Genomic DNA, 27,733 nt, shown 5'->3' with positions numbered 1-27,733 from the left:
GTGTTAGGGATCTGGGTGCGCTGGAGCCCGAGCTGGACTGCAGGGGAGGGGCGGCGTAGGGGTGGCTGCCCGCCTCTACTGCAGCACCTGCTGGGCCAGCGACTGAGCCAGGGTCTGGGGTGGGGGCGCGGGGGTTAGCGACGGCGGCTCCTCCATGCGGAACATCTGGGCCAGCACGTCATGCAGGCCGGCCAGCAGGGGCATGCCCAGGCTCAGCAGCATGTACAGGAAGCCGTAGTCGTCCTGGTGCTCCAGCAGGTGCTGCCGCGTCACCCGCACCGCCCCGAGCACCTGGCGGCCCAGGCGACAGGGTGCGCCCAGGAGCAACACCACCAGCCACCGTGGCCAGGACACGGCCGCCCTAAACAAGGAACTCAGGGTACCTGAAGACTGGCCCTGCAGATCGTCGGTGGACGAGCACAGCACACCGCCGTCAAGCGAAGATGTCCCGGTCCCCTCCGACTGCGACACACACACACACACACACACACACACACACACACGACAAGTGAAACTTAGAGCAACTAGGAATAGTTCACAGGTATTCATAACAATATCATATATGGTCATCATGACATGAATTTTTAAATCAAATAATATAATTAGAATTTTGACCAGGAATGTCTATAATTTAATATGGCTAGAAGGGTCTGTAGTGAACTTTTCCTTTATTACTCCACATTAGCCATAGAAAACTAGATAAAAATAAATCATTGCAGGTACATGATGGTTAAGTATGTACGACAAGGAGTTTATGAAGAGGTCATTACCACTCGTCCTCGGTTCTTGTTGTTGGCTAAATACTGAGAGTAGTGCAACTTGCAGTAGAACTTGCCTGAAATATGAGAACATAAACAATGGCAATTCATGGTTATTTCCTTCAGATAATAAACAACTCCATTTGCAGATCAGTGTGTGTGTGTGTGTGTGTGTGTGTGTGTGTGTGTGTGTGTGTGCGCACGGTCAGTGTTTAGCTCTAAACATACCGTGACCGGTGTTGAAGGCATGGCCACCCAGTCGCAATGTGCACAGGCAGTCTTCGCAGCGGAAGCACTCGCGGTGGAAGAAGTAGCCCTCGGCACTCAGGCGCTCCATCACGTACACCCGCTTCTTGCACGAGTGGCACACGTCGCTCCCGCCCACGCCCATCGGGAACTCCTTCCGCGTCGTACCCTGTTGTGGTGACACGACACACACACACAGACGCTAAACACACAGCCAGGAAAGGTGCTACTGGCCAAGGTTGCGGAAACGTTAGTACTGTACTGTACTGTACACACACACACACACCACACACACACACACACAGTGTCAATGTGATGCTGTGGAGTAGCGACCTCAACATTAGTAAGCTATGCTTTATGAAAAAAAAGAAAAGGCACCAAGTACCTACATGGAGTGGAGATTAGATCCACTCATCAAGGGGAAAACACAATAGCTGATAATTCTATCAAAGAGCTGGCAGCATCAGTATTTGGTCAAAAATGGTGACTAAATACTGACCACTGTTCAAGCTACATCTCCCCCAAAGGGGTTGCTTAGTTGACTGGTACTACATTGCTCTACATAGGTGAGCCAGAGGCACATTTGGTTGGGTTTACCCCTGTTGATTTTGGGCGCCTCCCTTGGAGCCACACCTGCGGACAGTATCGCAATACCCACAATGAGCATTCATTGTCTGGTTCCCTGCTGACTTCACATACAAGAAAATGCAAAACAGCATAATAAAGCATCTCATGAAAACTCCTCATCCTCTTGCCCCCCCCCCCCCTTCCACCCCCAGAGCAACAAAAGAAAAGCCCTCTGGATAACACGAGGACTTTGCATGCAGGCACATGAGGGAGCACAAGCAACCTGGGGGCCATTTTAGATATAGTTCACTTTTCCCTGGTGCCATCGCAGACTATCAACCCAAACTACAGACTATGTGTGCCAAACCTTTGTATTGCGTGTGACTTCAGCTGTGTCAGGACAAAAACAGGCATGGCCTGCTGCTTAACTCAAAAGCAAGACCACTGGTACATTGCAATGAAATTAACTTTCACTATCCAAAGCAAAGGCATGGCATGTCGTTATACCATTTTGTAGCGTCACTTGTCATGCGGTCATATATCTGTGGCCTTACCGGTGAGAGTGCTGTGTTGGCAGCTTTGGGCCTATGGTCAGTCTCATAGAGGATGGCCAGAGTCTCAGCCTTAGCGCCTATCACAGAAGAGACCTTCCCCACTGTCCTCTACCACCACACACACCACCAACAGAGAGGACGGGGGAGACAAGGGGAGAGGAGGAGAGGAGGAACACACACAGATACAAAACACACACACACACACACACACACACACACACACATCAGAAGAACCAGTGGGAAGAAAACACACAGACACGATGGGACTACAGTAGCAGTACAAAGAGGAGGCGATGGAGAGGCAGCACTAGCAGGTGAGACAGTGAAGGAGAACAGAACAGAAAGGCCATGCGTTCCAACCTTGGAAACAGTGAAGGAGAACAGAAAAGCCATGCGTTCCAACCTTGGACATGCCATTGAATTTAGCACAGCCATGCATCTAGGATGAGTTTCATGAATGTACATGTGGCCTGCAATGCCTGATGGTTTCATTCAGACCTCAAACTAAACAGGTTTCATTCTGACCACACTGCATTGTTAGTCTGATGTGAAAGGTATGCTGTGTGGGTTGTCTTTAGTGTCTAGTATTACACGGCTCTTCATAATGCTGCAGAATGCTTCATTCACTTGAATGGGCCTTCCAAACTTTTAGTGGTCTGCTATTTTGTCGATAACAGACCGTTGCTAAGGATAACAGACCGCGGTCTGGAAATGTTCATGTCTATTCACGTCAATCACATCTTTCACGTGATATATTCACATCTTTCATATCTCTCTGCAAGTAGTCCGGTCACTTCTTGCATTGGAACTTCATTCAAAAGTGAAAAGCATACGATTGTTCTAAAGAATGTTTGATTGAAGTTCAGCGTGTGTTGCAAACTATACGTTTCTGCAAAAGCCACGATGAAACGGTAACAAATATTGTTATAGTCATATCATGTGGAGTTAGAGCAAGTAGCTGTGTAATAAGCGGGATAACGTATAGAACGCTGGTCTTTATCGGAAAATAAGTCCCGACAGGGCGAACAGGACCCCGACGCACCAGCGGACCAGCGTTCTATACATTATCCCTTACATATTTCTACATTACTCTGCAATGTGTCTGCAAATGCATCCGGGGGGGATGGGGTATACATAGCCATGCAGTTACCACCTCTTAACCAAGTGTCTATAACGCATACATTATTTCAGGAACTTCAAACATGCCATCCATGCAGTGGCTCTACCTGTTGGTGAGAACTGGAGGTTTCTGCGTGATTGTTTTCAGATAAATGGATCTGACTAAGACCACGCTCACATAATGAGGCACTTCCATTGCACTAAAACCAATGAAACAACACTTATTTCAAAAACTAAAGAACTAGTTCTTCAGTAATAATGTATTTCCATAGAAACAGAAACTGAAGGCGATGCGCATACTCTCCCTTCCAGTAAGTTCAGGAGTATGTCTAATAATCACCACTAATAACTTCCTGTATATTTCAGTGTTTGAACTGTAACTATAAAGGTAGTATTGTACAGCAGGAAGAGACAGGATTGCTGGGGGCACTGTGATAATTCTTTGTTTAGTAACTCTGAAATGAAAGTGACTAGTGTTTATTTCTTAAATGAATCCCAGCCAGGTATAGCAGCTTCATCCACACAGTTATGTCTAAGCGTCTGATTCTTTTACCTGCTTCGAGGGCTCAGGTGTGGCTGGGGCGAGAGGGAGACAGGACAGGGTGGAGGAGACGTGGAGAGAGTTGGTGGAGGGGCTCTCCGGAGGAGAAGGGTTGGAGGCAGGGGTGGGAGAATAGGTAGGCGTAAAGACCTGTTTTTATTTTTCAGAAGAGAGGAAAAAGGTAAGAGAGGCAAAAAGGAAGACAGGCTATGAAAGCAGTTTGGACAGCACATGCCAAACTGACCAGGGGAGACGGGGGTGGAGACGGGGGAGAGTCATGAATATAAGTATTAACATCACTACAGAACAGAAGAGCCATTGATCAGCACTCAGTTCCCCTTACCGCCCCCGCCTTGTGTGCTCCATGCACTGATTCATATCTTTATGTTTTGGAATGACAGCACCCAGTAGAGAGTGAGAGTGAGAGAGAGAGAGGGAGAGAGGGAGAGAGGGAGAAAGAGAGAAAGAAAGGGAGAGCAAAATAAATACAAAAAAAGTGAGTGAGGGGCAGTGAGTGACTCACAAGGATGAAGGAAGGGAGGACATTGGACAGTGGACTCAAGCTGTGTCAGGGCCAGTTAACGGCATCCTAATTAGTTCCATTTGAAAAGAGCAGAGTCCAAACAAACAAACAAACGAGCGAGCGACGGCCTCCACTTCATTCAAGAACTTTTAATTGGATAAGTAGAGAGCACGCCGCCACACAACACAGCAATGCGGCCAAAGAAAGAAGCTGGAAACATAGTGAGAGAGATAGAGAGAAAAGATAGAAGTGCTCATGTAACACATCATATATTTAAGTTTAAATTGAGCGTACATGCCTTCTGACACTGGGCTAAATTACTGCCAGCCCAAACACAAAAACATCATAAACAAACATCAGTAGGTGCATCACTAATGAAACCAAACGGGCTAGATGTGGTCATAATAAATAGGAATTTCTCACAGGACGCATGCCAAAACCAGGACCTAAAGCTGGTCAGTGAATGTGAGGTCTGAGGTCAGTCACAAGTGGTTTGTGGATGCTAGGAGAGGACACCACACACAGGCAAGGGGCACCATGCAATCACCTTGACCCGAGCGACTTCACCGGGGAACATGGAGAACAGGTGCTGAGCCCTCTCCTTTATGCTCTTTCTAGTGAACTCCCTAGCGCTTAGGGTCTTTGCTTTCCTCTGCAGAGCGGCCGGGAGGGAGGGAGGGAGGGAGAAAAGAGAGGGAGGGAGGGAGGGAGGGAGAAAAGAGAGGGAGGGAGGGAGAAAAGAGAGGGAGGATGAGGAAAGAGGGAAGCACACGTGAGGAAAGGAACAGAGAGGTGAAAAAACAAACCACTGCTTTCAGCCAAGCCAGAACGGGAGATTACCGTGCGCAGACCCAAACACTGTTGCCATTAAGAGACGCTTTACAAATGATTTAGATATGCAAACAATGCTGATTTGTTTGTGGATTGTTTTTTAAGTAGCCTTTGCTTTCTACATCAGTGGACAAGGGCTAGGACATTATGACGACCTTGCATGACCCAGGATAAGTGTTGATGCCAAAATGTGCAGGAGCTAAGACGGTTACATAACCGGTTTCTCTCTAAGGCAACTTTACATTAACCTTTACTTTTCCGTACGGAGTGGAGGTGAACACATGAGTGAGAGGGTGAATCCCTAATATACAGTGGACAGGCTCTAGTGAACACAGGGTCCGATTCTAACACTGCATGCTGATCACCTGTTCAATTTCGTCCTCCAGGTGCTGCTGCCGCTGGTGCATGTCAGACAGAGCTGGAGTGCGGAGGGAGCAGGAGGAGGGCAGAGATGAAGACGAGGAGGAAGGGGAGGAGGAGGAGGAGGAGGAGGAGGGCCAGTCTGGGTAGGCCGCATCACCCGAGCCCTCTGCTGGAGGGACTACCTGTGGAACTCCGAGAGGAATGATGGAGTGTATGTACTGAGACTGAGGACTGGAGCCACACGCAGGGCTGGGGCTGGGACTGGGGCTACGGGGATATGAGGAGCTTGGGCTGGCTTTGGGACCCTGGGGCGAGGAGCCCGCCGACAGGAGCCTCAAGTAGATAGACGGCTGCAGGCAGAGGGACAACAACACAGAGGAATGAGTGAGCAAAGGAGGAGTCCACATAGACACCAGCAGAGGGCGTCATTCAGCACACATCACACCAAGGGCTGTTGGCATTAGTGGAACCTGGGCATGGAGGGAGAGGGGGTGGGGTACCTCTGATAAAGGGTTTTTGATCTGATGGTGTTAGCTGGATTACAGCAGCTTTATTAAGGGCATCTGCGGTGAACTGGGGGCTTACTGGGACGGTCTGCAAGTGTGGCCGTCTTGGCTGCTAATTGACAGTCTACGGGCCGGAGGAGTTAACGTTACCTGCCACTTGGGCTTGGGAGGAGGTGAGGGAGGAGGGGGTTGGTCCTTGGGCTTGGCAAAGCGGGGATTCTCGGTCCAGTCCAGCGTGGTAGGCCGGGGAGGGGGGGACTCGGAGGAATCAGAGTCCGAATCAGACTCCGACTGACACGCGCGCGCACACACACACACACACACACGGAACATCAGACAGACCAGGAAATGAGGAAACAAGATGACAGAAGCAAGACAGGTATGCAGAACAGAGAGGAAAAATGCAAGAGAGCAAGAGATGAATATCGCTGGACATTTGAGCCGCTCTATGAGAGGTGCTTTAAGACTGATCTCTAAACATGGCTCAGTAGGCGATTCTCTGAATCCATATGATCGCCACGGTGAACCTGTGACCGTAGTAACCTTTGACCTCCACCGTAACTTTAAAAACACCTTCTCCATTCAGCTTAAGGACCATGTGTACATCTGAGTACTCATGCATGACCCACATCCTGCGTAATCCTGTAATTAAAGGTTAGACGCCTCCAGCTGTCACCGCTAATCCGGCATGCGCTGGAAGCAACAAGGACATAGCGTAAAACGGACACTGACCAATGCTGTAATGGACTTACACAACCACTGCATTGAAAGTAACAGTTCAGGAAGCAAAACAATTCACTTTATAACAGTGAAGGGAACTGAGACGGTACCGGAAAAAATAAGGAAACTCCTCAACTGAACTTTACAAAAGTAAAATACGCTTTTGTCAAGCCAAAGCTTTTTGCACAGCTAAACACTAGCTCTCTACTGAACCACCACAAGTCTTTCTATTCCCTAAACATTATATGATGATCACCTCACTTGTTCCTCTGCTATATCAGTTCTCAAACTCAGCCATTGTCTACACAACTCCTTTATGTGGTTGAGGGTCACATCAGAAGGAAAAACTGATTGACCACACTGCTCTTTCTCTACATAATAGGATCATTAGAAAATCCTTTAGCCTTCATACTGTGGAGAAAGTGGGAGTCTGTTTCTTCCATCACACCGGCCATGGGGAAAAGACACCCAGCCTGTACACACTTCCTAAAGTACTGTACCCTTAGTCCTCAGGCGGACCGCCAGGTGGGGGAGTAGCAAAGCAGCGGACACAGCATATTCTTACCACACAAAAGGAGCCATTCACCAGGGATTATGCTCCCTGTTAAGTTTCAGAATGGGATTGGAGAGCATTTCACTCAAATCCCCCAACCCTTTAATACAGGGAACCTGAGCTTCAGACTGTACTTGTACTGCACTGCACTGCCATTCACATTGTTTTTTCCCCCCTCTCCGCTGTTTTGATCCAAGTTAAAAAAAAAGGAAAAAAAGAAAAGACTACGGAGTGCACTAGGAAGAAGATTGCTGATCAAACTTATCTGGCATAGGTGGCAGTGTTGGGTGCTCCGCATGTGTAGTTTGTGGGAGCAGGGGGTGGGGGAGTATGAGCGTGCTCAAAGGATGGGAAGGTGAGCTCACCTGTTTGCGTGGAAGCCCGCCGGAGGCGTTCTCCTCAAACTTGGCCCGGAGGTGCGCCATAGAACGAACTGAGCCCTCTGCAGAGGAGTTCGCCTGACCGGTTAACAGCTGAAAGGAAAGCAAACAAACACACACACACACTCAATCACTTGGAGGCCACTGACTGCAGCAGAACTCAGCTGTTCATAAGAATGAAGATCAGTTCACATCAAACGTGGGTATGTGTATCTCTAGTGCATTTGTGGCATAGCTTTGATGATGTAAGTTACTGTAACTCAACAGTCCAAAGAGCACACACCTCGTCCAAATAGCTGCAGTTCCGTCTCCGTTTAGCATTCTGGGAGTCGTTGTCTTCCAGCTTCTTCTTGTCCTATACATAAAAAAATGACAAACATTCATGCTTTTCCTTTTTCCTATATATATATATATACACATATTTTTTTTTTTATTACCGTTATTTATTTATTTATTTATGTTTTAGAGCTGGTGGTCATTCAAAGGCCTCAGACAGGCTTAGCCTCGACCTACCTTTGGAATCCTCTTTCGTGGCTGTGTGAGGTTCATTAGGTTGTTAGACTTGGATGAATAGTGTTCATTGTTTTCATCCTTTTCCCTGGCAGCACCTGTAAACAACCACGTCAGTATCTTGCCATGACTTTCGGATATTTGACAGATCTAATTATGCAAGCCCAATGTAAAAAAGAAAACAATTTTAGCCTCCAAAGATACTGTACCTAACTGTAAATCATAATACAATTTATATAAGTTTTATGTGATAACAATATTAACAATATATGTGATGCAATATTAACCTCCTGTTTTTTAAATAGTGAAATCATAGCATTACACCAGTACACTACGCTTGTGGGCAAATGGCGAAGGCACTCTACACGCCTAGTCCTCTTGCTGTGTAAGATGACCCACGCAGGGGCCTGCTTGCATATTTCAGATACCAAACTTTCATAACTCTAACCTCTAGCCTTGCACAACAAGCAATTCTATCTGGTCTACCGGATTAAAAAGGCCTATGCATAGCGCTGAAACTCATTTGACATGCCATGCCATAATGTCCCATGTATACATGGATGGCATTATGCATGGATGCTTACTAAGACACTGATGGTCTGACGACACTGCAAATGCTTCTCCTTGTATTAACACCTATGTGCACACCCTAGCAGTAACAACAGACAGGGCAACAAGGTCAATACACTCAGGAAATGGGGAGAGTTCTCTTAGACTTGGGATACAGAGGTGTTAAACTGAGGGAGGGAATGTGTATGTGTGTGTGTGTGTGTGTGTGTGAGGGAGGAGAGAGAGAGAGAGGGAGGGTCATACCGGAGGCTCTCAGGGAGGCACTGTAGAATTTCTCGTAGAACTTGGAGAGGTAGAGCACCATGATGAGCTTGTCGGGCCCCTGCACAACAGCCATCTCCTTGCCCGTGGTCACAGGCTGGATGCCCAGCTCTCGCTCGGCCACGTCGAACGCCAGCTGGTTGTTGGCCTCCGAATCCGCCTCATTCAGGGATTCGAAGTCACTGGGGGCAGGAAAGGTCAAGCCCGAGGCAAATTAGATTAGTGCTGCCACCCGGTTGCATTTTCAGGGGGAGCTGTTGTGAGGTGCTGTGTGAGGGCAAACAAAATGTCTGCTGAATGGGAGAGTGGTGTGCATGTCATGGTACCCATGGTTACGAGTGGTGTTATCTTTCCGCCAACTGTCATGCCACCATAACTGATTGACATTATTTCTGTTTAATCACATCTAGATGTGACAAGGCTGGGAGAGAGAGAGAGCGAGAGCGAGAGAGAGAAAGAAAGACTGAAGAGAGAGAGAGAGACTGAAGGAGACAAAGTGAGATTGAACTGGAGAAATGACATAACTGTGTACACTGAGGCCCAGCATGAGGTCATAAGAAGCCAAGTTACAGCACACCCTGATGTTTATTTTCACACAGGTAAGATAAGAGGGGTATGAGAGCAGGCTCAGACACAAACCCAGACTTCAGACCTCTACACCGACCTCAGTCAGCAAGCTCATAAACTACACTCCCAAATCTCAAGCTCAAATGTCTTGAACCTGCTTTAATGTTGAGAACATATCTAATGTTCTCTGACTCAAATATGACACTTTCCTTCCACAAAATATGATTTCCCTCTGACTGCCTTCCATATTTGAGTGTGTATAGGTAGTGTGAGTGTGAGTGTGAATGTGTATGTGTATGGTGAATGAGTGAGTGTAAGTGTGCTCACATAAGCTCCGGTCTGAAGTGGTGGATGAGGGCACACAGGGCCAAGCCACTCTTCCAGGAGGAGCTGAGGTCAGTGACCTCCACAGCGCGGTAGCCTTGAGTCTGTTTCTGGCACCAGGACAGCAGTCGGCTGGGCCTGATCTCGGATTCTGTGAACAAGCACCACAATTACATACTTCCCTATCAACTTCTGCTGTTTACAACAGTGCTGCAAATGAATGGTTGGAATATGTTTAATTCAGTCAATCTAAATGTGGCACAATATAATCAGTAAACCAACTGAGGTGAAGGGAAATGCAACCTAACCTTAGAGAATAAACAAAAAGAACAACTTCCATGCATACACAAGCACTTCAAAGCTTGTATTTTTACAGATCTCCCTGATTAGACTGCCGGGTCTATAATAGAGATCAAATTGCAGAGAGCGGCAGCACATTTTCTGACCAGGCTAGGCTGACCTGGCCTCCTGTAACACTAGCATTGTGATATCATTGTGCTGGATGGGCGTGCCAGACGGGAACAGTGATAAGGCATTGTGTGCACATTGACGGGGCATCCAGGTGAAACCAGCTGTCCCATACACCACAGATCAGGTGACCATTAGGACATACCAGCATAGGCAAACAAAGCACAGCTCTGGCCTAATGAGGGCGCCACCAATATGGACACAGAGGGAGAATGTAGCACTAGCAGAGGGTTTCTGTTGTGGGTTACTAATGAGCTACATGGCAGAGATGAAGGGTGTCGCCTGAGTGCTATGACTCCTTAATTATAATTATAAAACATGCCCAAGGATGACAGACACATAGCAGCACAGCCTCCTCAGTCAGAGTCCCTGCCTGGCATTAACAGACAAAGAGGTCAGTTCAACTCGCGGGCTTCAGCGGTCACTCACCTCTACGTTTCACAGATCTGCGGACAGCAGCACCCCGCTCCAGCAAACTCGAGTCCTGCTCACCATTAATGTACAGATGCTTTACCTAGAGAGGGGAAAAGGAAGAATGGAATGAAGGAAAGATCACATAGTAGAAAAGAAAATGCAATTCCACACTCACTATTTATTTTAACAAATTAATTTCATTTTTTATCCCTTTTTCGTTACAGTTACCCATCTAGCACAGCCAGAGGTGATGGTAAGACTAAAATCTACGGCCTTGGAGGTTCACTCCCTAAGAGGCTTAACGAGACCATTCAAGCCAGACTCACCTGATGCGGCCGCACACAGCTGGAGTTGAGGTTTGGGTACCGTGTCGCTGGGTCTATCGTGTACTGTTCGAGATTCTTTGAAATGTTCTCTGGAGTGGTTTGTGGGAGCAGCCTGTAGAGGCTTTCCCTATGCAACAATGAGACGGAAAAATTTTAGCTTAATGTCAAAGTCCATATGAAGCCCCAGCGCTGTACAAGTCACAATGATGAAGTATATTTGTGCATTTTGACCAGTGAGGTGTTCATGCCGGTGGTGTCTGTTCACCTCTCAGAGAGGATGTCCAGCGGGGATTTCCCCTGTGCCCAGCCTTGCACCATCCAGGCCGTGTCAAAGGCAGCCAGGAACCCGCGAGCGCAGCCCGTCCCCATGGGCCAGAAGGGCTGCACAGAAAACATCATCAGTCGACGCAGCCCCAGCACACACAGACACACACATTACTACATACACTTTGCTTAAGCCTGGACATTCACAAGCATATTCTGTCCATGAGCATTTCCTCATGGATTGTGCAGTAGTGTTCAGTATGGTTGAAAGGCCTTAGGTAAAATCAAATGAAGTGTCCTTTCCACTTTTGTCCATGCACTTTCTAAGCTTACTTTACACCACAAAAGGGATATCGGCCTTTCCTGTTAACACGCAGCAACAAGTACAGTCTTGACTTTGGACACATTATGACTTGACATGGGCTGAATAATTTGAGCAAACCTTATGTCAACATTGCATAAGAGTGCATTCCTGCCCTAGCTTATGGCATGATATTTGATAGAATCCTAGTTCTAGGCCTAGTGCTATTACAATGGTTGGGGACACACAGCAGCACCCAACTAGTTTTAGATCCCCCTTACCTCTAGTAGACTGTCCCCTACCAGGGCAACGAGTAGTTGATGTCCGGCCTTCTCGCGGATGAGCGCCGCATTCTCCGATGCGTACATGCAGGTGAAGTCGAACATGGCCACGTCAGGCTGGCTGTAGTGGTTGATGGCATAGTCTAGAGAGGGCAGCTGGTAGTTGGTGCCAAAGTCGGCGGCCTCACGGGCGTAGGACAGCAGGGCCTCCTGGTTGACGTTGTCATTGCTTAGCAGCTTCTCAGTTTCAATATAGTCCTGCAGGCCAGAGAAATACATGATCATTCATGATGTGAACATCAGTTAATTCAAAATGCTGCTGGGTGAGAGGCTAATTCAGACTCACAGTGGTCATCAAATTAAATGCATTAGGGTCAACTTCAGAAGTATTGTAAACACCACCTTTTCAAGTTTGCACAAAGTTATGCATTAATCAGTTAAAGTGGTGTTAAGTCTTTGCATGAATAGATCTGATTATGTTAATTCATCCACATGTGCACATTTAAATGGGCCATTTGTGAAAAAAAAAAAAAGGATTTCACTAACCACAACGATCATAGATTTAATACACTTTTAATACACACATTTAGATCAATGTCCCCACTGTGTGTGTGAAGTTGCGGTCATTACAAGGACCACTGGGTTTTTATTGCAGCGATGCTTTAATCTTTGGATCTGAAGGCTGCGTAGCCTTACAGCAAGCTCAGGTGCAGTTTATATTCACAAGAGCAGAAGTGAAACCACACAGGCACAGACACAGGCACAGACACAGGCACAGACACAGGCACAGACACAGGCACAGACACAGGCACAGACACAGGCACAGACACAGGCACAGACACAGGCACAGGCACAGACACAGGCACAGACACAGGCACAGGCTTGACATAAGAATTGAAAATGAGACACCTGGGACTATAAAGCCCTACTTAAGCAAATGAGTACAAAGTGGTAGAGGCAGAGGATTGCTTTGAGAATGGAATAACAGAACCCTTCCTGATCGGGTTTCATCTAATGATCATCTAAACACACACTCACTCATCAATCCCTAATCGCCTCAGAGTTCATAACACCCTCTGAGTCATCATGCACGCACTCTCAGGCCAGCACCTGCTGCTCCAGAGGTCACACACATAAGCAGAGAGACAGAGAGAGGGGAGAGACAGAGACAGAGACAGAGACAGAGACAGAGACAGAGACAGAGAAATATATGCACACACACACACACCACCTGATGTAGCGAGTGATCATGCTATCCTAGGGAAGTCTAATGAAATGCAACCATTCTATTGAGCACCCCCCCCCCCCCCCCCCCCACACACACACACAGGCAAGCTGCCAATTGTGCCACAGCCACAATTCTGGTGCCACGCCGTCATGCTATATCATCAGTCATGCTATATCTATTCTGACAGCTTCCATTGTCCACACTGCCACCACCCAAACTTGGAAGGCCAAGCCAAGGAAGACACACACAGACACGTGGGACTTGCTAGATAGCTTTAGTAAAAGTACCAGGGAACCTGGCTGAGAGAGGGTTATATTTTCATAACAGTGACCGACATGGAGCAGTGTGGTGGGATTGCTACTCACATGTATAATGACCCCCTTATCCAGAAGACTCTGTTTCTTTGCCGTCATCACAAAATAGTGAGTGTCGTCCTTGTAGTACACAATGTTCTCCAGATCAATACCTGCCGTAACAAAACACAGACACACACTCCGTAACATTTATGAGGCAATGTCTATATTAAGGCACCTGATCTATTTAGCTGTTCCAGTTCGCACCACTGAGGTCATTAAGGGTGTACTGATGGCAGACAAATTCCACTGGCACAAATCGGACTTATATCAGAGGGCCCCATTCTAGCGCATGTCTAGCCTGCAAGGAACCACCTTACATGAGTCTGGACAGGCAGGAACAAACACTTCATATCTCTGAATCGCAAGCGCTTCAAACATGAAACTGCACCCTTACCATCCCTCATATAGAAATAGTTTAATGGCACGGTACTGGATGTTCTATACATCCCTTTTTCAGCAACTCTATTTCTTCCTGATAGCAGTACAGCTTGACATAGATTCAGAGGGCTTAGATGATTACCGGTTTCTTCCCTGAGGTCCAGAAAGAACTTCTGATTAAAGATGAAGGCTACCCCACTGATCTCCTCCACCTTAGCTTCGGCCGTGGTGTGGCGGTTGACAAAGTTGGCAGTGATCGCGATGGCCAGCTTCCCGCGGAACTCCTTCCTTCGAAATCCTGGTGAGCGAGAGAGAGAGAGAGAGAGGGAGCGAGAGAGAGAGAGAGAGAGAGAGAGAGAGAGAGAGAGAGAGAGAGATGAGCTCAGCACACGTCTGGACAGGGCTCAGACTTCAGAGAGACTGTGGGAAACCTGCCAGCCCTGATCAAAAAGACCGGAGGTTCTAGGTCTTGGGGTTGAGATTGTTTTGACATTGTGGTTGCCTTCAACCCACTTATTTTCATTAAAAACCTGAATGGAACACTGATGAATGTCTGGTTTCATATAGCAGCTAAACAATTTCTCTCTCTATTTATTTAACGAGAATCACCAAGGAATCCAAATCAAATCCCACAGCCAGTTTCATTGCCACACTCTGCTGAATCTCTCTATACCAATTCATTCTACACATAGCAGATAAAAAGGTTCATTTGTTCCCCACTTCTCCAGTAATCTAACCTTTGGACTCCGGAGTCATTTCTGTGTTATGACAGACGGCTTTGACCTCTCCTTACAAGGAAACAACTGTACACTACACGTGTCTAAAAAAACTCCAGTATAGCCCCAAGACTCAACACTACAGACAAGCTGTTAAAGTCGGCCAAGCAAGCTGCCATTCACTTCAGTATGGTTCAAAGGTGGCTCAAACATAAAAAAGGTTATCTTGTGGATAGAGAACAAAGAAAAACAATAAGCTGTCTGAATGGGGATTTTATCCAAATTATGGCGTCTGTGAGAATGGCCTGGAAACTGGGTTCAAACTGTGTCAGCAAGAAGGAATTGGAGCACTTTTCAGACATCTTAAAGTGTGTGCTTTCCACCTCCTATTCAATCTGGGTTAAAACAATACTTCATAAAAATGTCAAGACTTGTAGGGTAGAATACCCCATATTAATTGTTGAAATAAGTACTTAGTAATCTTGTACACCGCCATTGAACAACCTAATCTCAGTGTCCAGACATACTTTTCATTTAGGCCGATTCATCAGTTCCAAATACATCAATTGCTTTTTTTAGTGAGGCACTTCAGCTTTCTATTTTGGTTCTTGTAGACATTGTACGTACATGAGCGGCACATTTACATGACATGACATGACATGACATGAAACACCTGCCTACTGCCCATATCCTTACAGCTACTCCCACTCACTCACCATCAAGTGTGTTCCTGCGGCCATCTGCCCCGATCACCACGTCAAAGTCATAGCTGGCCAGTGGGTGGTCGGCTGGTCGAATCTCTGCCCTCCATCCATGACCTAGGGTGGAGAGGACTGGGACGTCTTTACACAAGCAGTGAAAGGGCAGCCCTCCACAGTAATCTACTGTACCTTAGATCTCTCGCTGCCAGGACTGCACGCCTGAAATTGTTTTATAGACCCTTTCAACAAGGTAAACAAAAACAATGCTTGGACATTCTATTTGGGCCCCAATCTACTTCCTCTGCATTAAGATAACATATGGAATGTTAAAAAGGAAGTCTTGTGGGGCCAACTATGATGCTGATAATGGAACTCTTGAAAGGGTCCATAGACTTGTAAAAAAAAATGCTTAAAACTACAACGTAGGTTATCCTCATATAACACCCATTCACACAGAGGCATGTAATAGTTGAAGTAAAATGTTTAGCACATTCACATTGCAAGCAAATTCTTGTGAAAACAGTTGAAGACGACTGATGGGTGTGCATAACAGAGGAGGCGCCAGTGCCCTCTCTGACACTGGCCCTATATATAGAGCAGGTCTGGAGGGTTTATCCTTACTACAATGCCAGGGGTTGAGTGGCAATGACGTGCGTGAGAAACAGAAACCCTCTTGATATCAGGTTCATGCATGTGCAAATGCTGGGTCGGTGGTTGTGGATGGAAAAAATGCTTTTTTCCCCCCCCAAGACAAACCATCTGCAGAATGTCATCATGGTGGGAAACAAGGGTAAAAAAAAACTACGGGTGATTGCATTGCTCAATTTAGACATGCTTCCTATTTTTAACAAGCCCCTGCCAACTATGCAGCAATGGGCTACTTGTCACGGTGGCACCAGACTCAAGCTCGAGAGTCAAATCTCGCTGGGCAGGCTTCCTTGGAGGTAAGTGAAGAACTAAGAGATTACAGTGTTTAATGGACATATAATGACTAAGGCTAGTATTGTTGAAAGGCTGAGGCCTAAAGGCAGTCACTGCACTGAGATCCTGTACTCGCCAAGTCAGACACTCAATCTCTGGTATGCAAGGACATTCTTACGCTGCCATCTGCAAAGTCTTTGACAGAGAAGGCATTGAGCAAAGAAGACATGGTTTATTATGACCCACGGAACTAATAACTTGCAGCCATGAAGTTAGATGTATTGAAAAAAAGCTGTCTACAGTGCATACTTCAGACAAATTGGTTTGATGCCTTATTGTGGCAATGTGAACTTCCAGAGAGCTGCACCCACTTGACCCAGACTTGTTTAATGATCTAATCTGAAGGCAACACAGCTCTTAATATAACAGTATGCCTGGAAGAAGATATTGCTAAAGATTAGTCAAAATGCAAACAAATAATCACCATCACTGCCCTGATCCTCTGGTGGCTCCAGGAGCTTCACAAACTCAACATTGACATGCACCTCCACACCGACAATGAGGGCAATCTTCAACAGCATGAGTTGGAGCTGGCGAATACCTGGGAAACACACAAAAACACACACACATACCAAAAAGGGAAACAGTGACCCAAGGGTTCTACACAATAACAAAACATCATAATAAGTAGTCAACAACTTTGAGTTTTTCACCCAACTGAGTACAGTAGGCCTACTCCGCATTTCTGAGTAGAATGAAACAAGCACACAGAATAAGAAAATACTTGGATTTACAGGAGAGAACCACAGACAGCTAGGCTACACCATGCATCCACAGGGTAGGCCTATGGCTCTTCTTACTTAACTGTGTTACAAGCATTGCCAGGATTACATGAATCTCTGGCACCATAAGGAGAGTCTATCAGTTTCTCTCAGACATCGCTCACAGACAGATTTGCTGGCAGAGCGATAGGGCCTACAGATAGCAGGGCCTATTTTAACAGTCAAATTTCAAGGGTACTGGCTAGGAGAGAAAAAAAACAGGAAACATTGAGGAAAGGCTTTGGCCCAGTCTGTAGTGAGCCTGGAGTAAACTTTAAAGGAACATGACTTAAACTCCTCATTGACACAACATGGTCATCTAGTTTTACGGAAATGACATGCTTAGTCATGACTGGCACTCACTGATGTGGTCTATGGCTCCAGCGCAGAACTTGCCGTAGAACTTCTTAGCACCGAGTTCCTTGAGGTCATAGATGGTGTAGGGCCAGAGGTGCAGCACATTGTTCCTGGAGAAGGTGTCCCTCTTCTCGATCAGGACCACTTTGGCTCCTAGAAGGGCCAACTCGATGGCTGTGCGAAGGCCACAGGGTCCACCCCCAATAATCAGACACTAAGGACGAACAAAGAGAAGACTTATTTCAGCAAATAAGCTACAAATAATTAGACACAGGAGCCTATTACATCTCTGAGCATAGCCTATTCTACATAATCAGTTGCTGCTAATCTTTAATGAACAAAATGGGATTAGCAAAGGCTACTCTGAACAGGAGAGTAGCAATGACCATACTGTGCAAACCAAGGAATAAGTTAACAACATAGAACAAATGAAATGAGATGGCCAGGACTAGGGGTTTCATCAACTAGTCGACTATAAAATCACTAGTGGGTGCTGTAGGCTGTAAGGCTGAACAATGAATACATTTTTAATCAATATTGCAATTTGAACTAATAGAATTAGCTAATCGCAAAGGCTGCAATTAGTTATGCAGCTCACAACTTTGTCCCAATTGTTAATCTAATCACATCTATGATTTTTATATTTAGCTCATCCTCCTTAGTGTGACAGTGAAGCTCACCTACAGGAGTGCTGTGCTTCTCATGCATTATTAGGCATGCTCACCAATCAGCAGTGACTAAGTGGGTTAGACATTTCCATGTATGGAAATGTACGCCATTAGTGCATCACTAAAACCTGAGACCTGTTCCACAGTGACATGAACAGCTCTATAAAACTGTATTAAAAGACATCTGTTATAGATAACCATTTAAAGTTGACACACCCTCAGCCAACAGCTAGCACTAGCATTAACGTTAGCACCAGTGCTGTACTTGTACATAACGGTACAAAACACTAATGCTCCATTCATGTGTACTTTCCCTTAGTTTGGAAAATTAATTACTTAATTCCAGAGTCAGGCCTAAGAAAATTTAGGCAAAGTATGGACACCTAGGCCTTCTCATGACAAGAAAATTAATTGGCAAGAGCCAACTGGGAAGAAGTAGTGCACATTCCATGCAATGATAAAATATAAGCAAACACTTTACCATAGATGGCACTAAGAGCACAGCCATGAAACAGGCTTCACATTTACAACCATCTCTTAGATAAAGCCATGCCAGTCAACTATAAAAAGGAGTCTTCAGGAAATGGGTCATTTGACTTGCCTCTGATCAAATAACAATGCATAGTTTTTGATCATCTAAAATGATCTCGATGTACAGTATCTACAGAGAGACAGGCGCTAAAATTTGCAATGACTGAAAAAATTAAACCACTCACAACAACCCAAACATATAATTGCACAAACAATATGAAACACCTGATGTTGCACAAACAATATGAAACAACTGCCTGATGGAAACTACAGCTGGACTATCAACAATCTTCTAAGCTCACATAGCTCCTCTTATTATAAATCTCTATGCATCGCAGTGATGGGAGAAGGCTTCCTGTGGGCCTTAGTTGGACTAGACTTCCTGCCCCTAGAGTGGGCACATACTGTACCATCCAGAGGGTACACTCCTCCCATCTCAATCACCATTTTATATTAACGTGTACATTCAGCAACACATCCATGTACAACATTACCCACTCCTCTTTTTAGCGCATCAAGCCTCAAAGAGCTGAGGCTTCAGGAAGAGGGAAACCAGCCAAGAATAACATGCAAAATGCTGCACAGACGTTACGCTGACGTGTAGACGTTATTGTTTTTGATGAGATGATCCAACACGATAAAAACAAGGATGTAAATCCCTGCTCTACTTCAACCAGAGTTATGTTAATTGACACGTTATCAGATGTGTAGCCTGGGGTGGGGGGGGAGGGGTCACCTTGTCAGGCTGAGCGTTGACATAATTTGTATGCCAAGATGCATGCATTATATTCAGCTATATTCTGTATCTGAAGGTTTTATGCAAAAAGAAAATAAATGAAATAAATGAAAAGAAAACATAAATATAAGTAGTGCACATTCCTTGCAATGACAAGTTATTCATTTATACACAGTAAGCTATTCTACTATGTCTGAAGGGCAGACAAGTGATTTAACTATCAAATCTAAAAGATGGAAATGAGTTTTGTTTGTACAAATCTGCCAGGGTTTGCCTCCATGTGGGTCATTTCCTAACACGTTCCTCTCTCAGTACATTTCCTGATGTGCTGACAAACTGATCTAGAGATCTCATGGTTGTGATGGAAAGAGCAAAAACCTACAAGTCATAACCAAAGCAGCCAGCACCCACTGGGAAAAACAGAGGAACAAGACTGCCATATCAGCCCTGGCAGCATCCTCAATACACTCAAGTCACAGGGTCCAGTTAGCAGGAAATATGACAGACAGGAAATAGATTTATCTCAAACTCAGGCATGTTGAAAACTAAAAGTTCCTGTTGAGATAAAGTGTTGGTCTTACCCTTGTGTCTGGGCAGGCATTGCCTTTCTTGTACTCCTTGTGGCTGGCTCTCTTGTCCAGCTTATTCCACAGCGGCTCAGCCTTCCACGAGGTGACGGCGCTCTTGAGGTTGCGGTAGAAGGCACTGTAGTGGGATGGGTCCAGGTCCAACTGCCGACATAGTATTCCGAAGGCCTGGAGGGTGCCTTTGCACGTGGACGCCTGGATAAAAGTCTCGAAGAGCTGTCCGGACTGATCATCAAGCTCGCCCATCGTCCAACCTCACAGCTTGCCACCTCGGTGTTCCGTTAGCAGCCACTTAAGTCTTCAGGTCCAGGACGAGTGCTGCGCACATTCCCACTCAAGAGTCTGGAAGCAAAAGGCAACAGTACACATATATATACTAAGATTAAAAAGACTTTGACCAGAGGTCAGCGTTCCAAGTCAGTCAGGAGTCCTCAGTAATCATGACTAGGGTTGGCTCACTTCTGATCTCATTAGACCAGGCTAACACTCATCAGGAGCAATTATTCCAAAACAACTGTTCACCTTTAAACCAAGCTCCAAAAATGACTGACCCAACCCATTTTTGAGGGGTATTTATAGTGACTTACAGGCATGAACTGCTTGATGGGATTATGAAAGTGCTCGCCAGGTCAAACAGAACAAAGGTTTTTTTTTTTAACTCAGGAATTAGGGTGGAATGTGGCGTTAATGGCCAAGTCTCTTCAATGTGTTAGCAAAACACTGATCTTGAACACATCATTTCAATCATGTTTTTTTTACTTTGCTAGACGGTGTGTGTGTGGGGGGGGGGGGGTCACCTTCTCAGGCTGAGCGTTGACATAATTTGTATGCCAAGATGCATGCATTATATTCTGCTATATTCTGTATCTGAAGTCAAAGTCTGCTTTATTGTCAATTTCTTCACATGTCAAGACATACAAAGAGATCGAAATTACGTTTCCCACTATCCCACGGTGGAGACAAGACATATTTTACCAATTAGGTCCACAGACAAACTAAAAAGTAAATAAGAAGGCACATACAATGAAGAAATAAGAACAGCAAAATTTGGGTTGAAATTGTGCAATTGTGCATACAGTAGACAGTCAATATAATAGTGCAAAAGTCAGGCCAATAAATGAAGGTCTTAAAAAAGAAAAAAAGAAAAAAGAAATAAATAAATGAAAAGAAAACATATGCAAAATATACCAAAACATGAGTATAGTAAATAGCCATTTATATAGAAGAATATAGAAAAAGAAAAACTATTCAGAGGTAAAGGCAGCATTGCTTAATTGTGCGTGTCAACACACTTCCATATTGTTTTCTCTTTGCTGTGCCAGGACCCGCCTTCCTTCACTTTTGAACTGATATCAGTACCTTATCAGTAGCTCTAAGAACCATGAAGTCATTCAACCACTATGAACAACATGCTCAAGTATATCTACTTAAAAGGTTATGTTTCTAATAGCTGTACATTGACTGGCCTGTAACAATGGCTTATCCATATTGTTTTCTCTTTGCTGTGCCAGAACCCGTCTTCCTTCCCTTTTGAACTGATGTCAGTACCTTATCAGTAGCTCTAAGAACCATGAAGTCATTCAACCACTATGAACAACATGCTCAAGCATATCTACTTAAAAAGGTCATGTTTCTAGCTGTGCATTGACTGGCCTGTAGCAATTATCAAGGTAGCAGGAATGACGCTGGTGATCAACCTGGGAAAGCCAGCCTGTGAAATCTGTTCTGCCACATACAATTGAAACTCTCCTAAACGCGCATCTCGTCTGATTTTCTGGAATAGTTTGTTATGTTTTTATGGGCTAGGTTTGCCCAGGTTGTTGTTATTGCCGTTTTTGGAGCCTGTGCCGTCCACAGAGATTGCGTTTTTTTACAGTGTATTCAGGGCACAGACAGCTAGCGGTTGGTTAGGTGATGTTTGCAGTAAGTGACATAAAATGTTTTAGCCTAAAAAAAAAAATGTGGCATCGCTTAGAGCACCTTTAAAAGGTAAACATGCATGAATTTCAAAGTAATCAAAAAAAGCAACTACAACATGCAATGCATGTTTTGTTTCCATGAGGTCCAACACAGCGATACCCGAATCAGATTAGTGGCTTTATGCACAGGAAAATGCATGAGGTATACGAGAGAGCAGTCTACCCCAGGCCTGGTCGCCTACAGCAGCCCAGCTGTCAATCATCCCTCTCCCTCAGCGGTCCTCTGGGAGGCTTCCGATCTCTGAGGCCTAATCGAGTTTAGCAGCCAGCTACAACATCTCCGCTGCCACTGCGTGGAGGCAATATCTCAGGACAGCTGCTTCCCCCTGCCCCTCTCCAAACATGCCCTTCCCTCCCATCCCATGCTTTAGCTGCCTGGCCCTGTGAGAATTCTGTCTGCAGACCATGATGATGAACCCTGACCCCGACATTTCCTATCCTGGACCTCATCCAGTGAAATCTCCAAGGCCCCCTTAGACACATAGAAACCCAAAGCCCATAAGCAAAAGGCAGTGTGGTCCAGGAAGTTCACTGGAAGGTTTCTGTCTATATTTGACTTGTGCAGTACGACACATCATGGGAGTTTTCAAAGGAAATACCAGGCACTATCAAACTCAAACATCTCCCTCAATTTGAGGTAATGGGTCACGTTGTTTTAGAATAGTAAGAACTGTAGCTGGGCATATACGTGACTGAAGGCGGTGGAACTAAAGGACATTTCGCTTCCACAAAGTGAGCTTGACTTGCTCAAAGAAATCGAAATTCAGACAAACAGAGAAACTGGACCGCTTTAAAGCCGAACAATCAGTTACTACAGAGCAAAGCCCCTGGCGAGTGTGTCGCCGTTCAGTGGGAGAGTAATTCACATGAGCAGTGGTGTGACAAAGCCAACATTCCAGACATCCTAAGTTTAAAGGCATGACTTCAGCTTGGAGAAAAGAGCCTCTTCAGCTTTACTGCTCACAGCACTATTGCTGGCAAATATAGGTTGCTGTGTGAGGCATGCTGGCGAGAGGGGTGGAAGGGTAGAACACAAATACAGGTAAGGAGAGAGCATTGTGCTCATTTGGGTTGGGGTTGTGTTTATGCTTCAGAAAAGGACTTCTATTAGATCAGCCCAGATTGTTAGCCCAATGACCTAGAAATGTCTGAAATGACACAGTTCTACAGTGCAGCATAGAATAAAAGACAATAAAAAGATTTGGGCTTGCCAGTGAAAGACACCTCTGGACTCTAAGTAAACCATCTACTCTCATTGTGCTGTTTGCCTTTGCATCATACCTAACACAAAAGCACACTTGAAATAAAACCATGCACTGTTTCATATTCAGAGACTTCCTGTTTGCTTGGGGAAAAAACCCTTTACCATCAATTGAAAAAAGCAAGTCTGTTGTGAGGACTGCTAGGCATCTGCAACAAGGCCCTTGCACTCTAAAACACCTGATGCATGGGTTATAGCTACACCATGAAGGGTAACATTTACCTACACCTCAGTGCTTTGCCTTGGGATAAGAAACTCCCTGAGGTGAGTACTCCGGCAATCCCCATGATCACACTCATCAACGGTATCTCTACCATGATCGGAATGGTGTGAAACACTCACACACGCAAAGTTCATTTAAATAAGTCAAGTGTAATTTTTAATCCTTCAGTGGAACTGGTGTGCTAAGTAACTGTTGGGAGTTAATTAAAGGGGAGTACAGGTCATGGTGCCACAACAGAGGCTGTAATGACCACTTCAGATTACCATCATTTTGGTGAGTAGATTTGGTCTGCCCACATCAAAAAACAGGAAACTTCTAGAATTTGAAGGAATACATTAAAAGGTTAAATAGAGAGAGATCCTTGTTCTGTTCCAAGTGCTCATATGCCATTCCCCTGGGGGCATGACAGAGACAAAGGTAAACACATTAAATGAAGGGTTTATGGGAGGAGGACACAGTCCCAACTGCCACAGAGCACAACAACGCTTGAGTTAAGTGAGTCATCAGAAAACATGGAGCTGCACACAATGGCTAGGGTATTGCTTCAAAACTCAAGAATAATCCTCATAGTGCTCTGGAATGAGAATGACATCCAGACTGAATCTAAATAAAATTCACCTGCTCAGCCTGAATTAAAAACATTTACCAAATGTAACCTTGCACCAACACCCTAGAATACTGAAAAGTTTTTAAAAACTTTTTATAAGCACTTTCACTCAGGCATATTCAGGACGTCTGCTGCAGCCTTGAAAATATGAGTGTGTGGTGCAGGCTTCACAAGGCATCTGCTCAGAATAGACAGGTTTCAAGTTTCCTGTAGAAGCCCAGGGGGCAGCACACCTCTAACGCAAGTCCCTTCACCTATAGAACCAAGTATCCACTCAGACATAGACCTCATAATTTTCAGCTGCATCTACATAGAATGATATACAATATGACATTCACATCAAGGTAAAATATCCAAGAAGGTTTACTATATAATGCCTTGAGGAAGTAGCCTGACGTAGACACACTCAGGGCTAAGTTCAGGCTGGCTTTTCAGGAACTGAGGAAGGCCCACAACATGTATGCCAATATGCTTTCAAAACACAGTTTGCCATTTCATTAAGGTTTTTTTTTTTCATAGTTTTGCTTCTAAACAGAGTGGCTGTTTCTTTCATTTTTATCCTTTAGGGGTCTTGGTCAAATGTCAAATATGACATCATACACACCTCCCCGCACAGGAAAAGGATAAGAAAGGCAGGACCTTCTTATGGTTCCATGATCCTTAACGGTTACTTTCAATAAGAAACTTGTTTTGGGTGCCTGGACGAAATCATCCTAGCACATTTGATTCTTACTTGCTAAGCTGCTTTAGCCTGCTCATCCAGTTTGTGTTGACAGATGATCTCCCCATTGACTCGGATCCTCAAGAGGGGGATATGTGTATGGTGGACTGACTGGCCATCAGGGTTGTGCACAATTCGAATTGCAATTCTGCTTCCTGTTTGCTACCTCACTTGCTACCTATGCAAGTGAAATTCAAGAATTGAATTGGAATTTAAGAGCCAGTTTCAATTCAATTCTGGAATTTTGCACAAGCCAGCTGGCCATACTTGCCAATGGCTATTCTGCTTCTGTGACAATGTGATGGGCTAGAAAACGTTGGTTAACAGGAAATGGAATCAAACCCATACAAACAAAGCTTATGTTGCTTTGCATTGCAAAGGGAATTTCAGACTCTGCCAGAGGTTGCCAGAGGTATGGTGCACAGAAAAAGGCTTTAGCCACTTTTTCAAATTAGGTCATGGACAATAAAAAAAAAAGGTCATGTCATCCCTAATTCTTGTGGTCATTCAATTTTGTATGGTTTACTCATAGAATTAGGAAGACCTGGAAACTCTTCCAAAAAAGTAATCAAGTTCAGCAAATAAGACTACTCACTGTCATAATAGGCCTCTATTCAGTAAAGACCATCAATTTAATCTTTTTATATGAAGTTAAAATGGGAAATTGGAGCACATACTCGATCAATAGCCACAAAAATGTCCTACAAACAAGGGTCATGGCCAGTCAAGCAATCTTTGTATTTCCTTAATCCAAAAGAAAATGGTGAAGGAGTAGCACTCACTGCATTACATCTAATACAATATTTTATAACAAAATAAAATAGAGAAGGCTATCAATCAACTCCTATTACAGCAGGTGTAAGACTACAGTGTTTAGCCTCAATGCGATGACTCAAATGACACACAGCTCCATGTTACTCTGAAAAAGACAAGATGAAGACAAGTAACTCCCTTCTCCCTTCTTCTCATTTTAAGATTTCTGTGCCATCTGACCAGTTTAGGAGAAAAAAAAACTTTGTATTCTGATAAACATGTATCGCAAGCAGGTTGCAAAACTACATATTACATAAGGGTTTTGAAAAGCAGGCTGAAATAAATGAGTGGTGATCAAGTCAATGTCACCAATTGATAGGTGACAATTGCCCACAAAAATATATCCATTCTCACACTACCTTCCTCCTGGGGAGTGAGTTTAGCTGAACTCCTGACAGCTAGCCATATGGCACAGCAATGACAGTGACACCACCACTAGCACTTGGTGTATTTGTGTCATTCCCCCTCCTGATAGGCTGAGCAGCCCTTATAAGTCTGTTGCTTGCACCAGGAAATGAACACTTGTGTAACTGTTTGTTTGTACTGCTCTGACAGTGACATTGGATTGTAAAAATCAAATGTCAAAAATAAAAAAAGTAAAAGGTTCCCGTAGATTTACATGTGATTTGTGCCACGAGAAAATCTAATCAATCTATCTAACTCCAGAGAGAAGTGTTGTTGGTCATATTTACATGTAACCATTTCAACAGTTTATAGTTGTTTATACAGAGGAACCCATGTCCTTATGAATACAGCCAATAGTGGACAGTCTTCTACAATGTATGACTCGGATGTTATAAGTCACACCTGAGTCAGATAAGCCTAGTCATATACCCAATCATATCACAATGGCAACACTGCTTAATCGCCATGTATTTAAACAGAAAGTCTGTTGAATCTCTATCTTCTCATCTGAGTAGCCTAGGCCAAGAAATGCACCATCTGAGATGTCAGTCATGAACATCACTAATCTTGTGGTTCACATCTATCAACACACATTACAGATTATTGCCTCAAGAGAAAAAAACACCTGTTCTGCAAACTCCTCATCCTAAATCAGCATTACACCAACTATAACTCGCTATTTGGCAGGAACATAGGCTATTGCACAAATAAGCGACTAAAGCCGAAAGAAAATGTGCAGAATAATAGGCTCATACTTAATTGGGATTTATATTATTCCTGATTAATAAATGTCTGACGCAGGTAGGCCTATTTATTGGTAATCTCCTTATACTCATCATGATGGATGAGTGAAACATAACTCAACTTCATACTGTATGCTGTTAGTTTGCACAATATACACCATGTCTATCAACGTTATTGACAGGATTAAGCGGTTGTTGTGTAGGCCTATAGAAGTAGGCTATTCAACTGAATGACACGTTTTTTTCAAAGCTATTTAGGTAGCCTACCTAACTTCGCAATTTACAATAAAATGAATTGTAGCCAATGATAAAATATTTACGAATTGAAACTATAGTCATAGGCAAAGTGTAACCGCAAACCCGAAACACAACCCGATCCCGTCTTAAATTGTAAATTAAAGTTTAATAGGCTGCAGTTTTGAAGCCGATAGAAGACTTCGTTGAAGGGTTAACCTACCTATGAGTTCCCAAAAGTCTACAGGATAAAGCGCCTACATAGCATTTTATGATTGCCAACCAGTCGTGATTTCAGACTTAACGAAACCGTGCTGTTTAGTGAACTTACTTATCTTCAGGTGTGAGTTTAGTTCAGTGACAGCGGCTTTGATCAATTCCATGCGAAGGTTCCACAGAAAACCACTGTCCGTTTTTCAATCTTGAATTATTATTACCATATCAAATTTCAAAGCTCGAGGTAACTTCTTATGTCCCTCTTAACTTCCAAATGAAGCCGTGTAGTTTGCGAGCGCAGTCTGGTGCCTCTCATATTATCTTCAAGGCGGTGCTTCGGCGACATGACGTCCAATGGGAAGTTTGGCGATAAACTTGGAACGCAAACCTCTTGGCCAATCCCCGGGATTAATTGTCAGCAACCCTGGGGTTCTGGGGTCAGACTCCACAACATAGGCTAGGCCTAAACAATTATGGCAACACTCCTGGGATTCGATTTATATTAGAAAAAGCATAAAATCCGTCTCAGAAACGATTTTATTTTGTTTCTGTTTATTTCTGTTTGTTCTTGTTTTTGTTTGTTT

General features: G+C 44.6%; 1 protein-coding gene across 10 annotated transcripts in view; it reads right to left on the bottom strand.

The window, feature by feature from the left end:
• The window catches only part of mical2b (microtubule associated monooxygenase, calponin and LIM domain containing 2b), a 41,123-nt gene extending 13,679 nt beyond the window's left edge, over positions 1 to 27,444 (bottom strand). For 6 of the 10 annotated variants that reach the window (XM_042109045.1, XM_042109050.1, XM_042109051.1 and 3 more), the window contains exons 1-25: positions 27,265 to 27,444; positions 19,942 to 20,289; positions 17,432 to 17,639; positions 16,732 to 16,848; positions 15,342 to 15,443; positions 14,052 to 14,207; positions 13,541 to 13,641; positions 11,948 to 12,205; positions 11,367 to 11,482; positions 11,102 to 11,228; positions 10,791 to 10,875; positions 9,897 to 10,044; positions 8,985 to 9,184; positions 8,175 to 8,269; positions 7,945 to 8,016; positions 7,647 to 7,754; positions 6,159 to 6,299; positions 5,505 to 5,852; positions 4,856 to 4,960; positions 3,798 to 3,935; positions 3,352 to 3,444; positions 2,126 to 2,233; positions 987 to 1,173; positions 771 to 835; positions 384 to 462 (exon numbers count right to left, since the gene is read on the bottom strand). In XM_042109045.1, the coding sequence (XP_041964979.1) occupies positions 384 to 462; positions 771 to 835; positions 987 to 1,173; positions 2,126 to 2,233; positions 3,352 to 3,444; positions 3,798 to 3,935; positions 4,856 to 4,960; positions 5,505 to 5,852; positions 6,159 to 6,299; positions 7,647 to 7,754; positions 7,945 to 8,016; positions 8,175 to 8,269; positions 8,985 to 9,184; positions 9,897 to 10,044; positions 10,791 to 10,875; positions 11,102 to 11,228; positions 11,367 to 11,482; positions 11,948 to 12,205; positions 13,541 to 13,641; positions 14,052 to 14,207; positions 15,342 to 15,443; positions 16,732 to 16,848; positions 17,432 to 17,639; positions 19,942 to 20,193 (3,409 nt within the window). In that variant the 5' untranslated portion in view covers positions 20,194 to 20,289; positions 27,265 to 27,444. The remainder of the gene's footprint in view (positions 1 to 383; positions 463 to 770; positions 836 to 986; positions 1,174 to 2,125; positions 2,234 to 3,351; positions 3,445 to 3,797; positions 3,936 to 4,855; positions 4,961 to 5,504; positions 5,853 to 6,158; positions 6,300 to 7,646; positions 7,755 to 7,944; positions 8,017 to 8,174; positions 8,270 to 8,984; positions 9,185 to 9,896; positions 10,045 to 10,790; positions 10,876 to 11,101; positions 11,229 to 11,366; positions 11,483 to 11,947; positions 12,206 to 13,540; positions 13,642 to 14,051; positions 14,208 to 15,341; positions 15,444 to 16,731; positions 16,849 to 17,431; positions 17,640 to 19,941; positions 20,290 to 27,264) is intronic. The other 4 variants (XM_042109046.1, XM_042109047.1, XM_042109048.1 and 1 more) reach the window with 4 other exon arrangements.
• Between the last annotated feature and the right edge of the window lie 289 nt (positions 27,445 to 27,733).

Source organism: Alosa sapidissima, chromosome 11 (genome assembly GCF_018492685.1).
Source record: "Alosa sapidissima isolate fAloSap1 chromosome 11, fAloSap1.pri, whole genome shotgun sequence".
NCBI lineage: Eukaryota > Metazoa > Chordata > Actinopteri > Clupeiformes > Clupeidae > Alosa > Alosa sapidissima.
The sequence above is the reverse complement of the archived record's forward strand: the minus strand, read 5'-3'. Positions and strand labels throughout refer to the sequence as shown.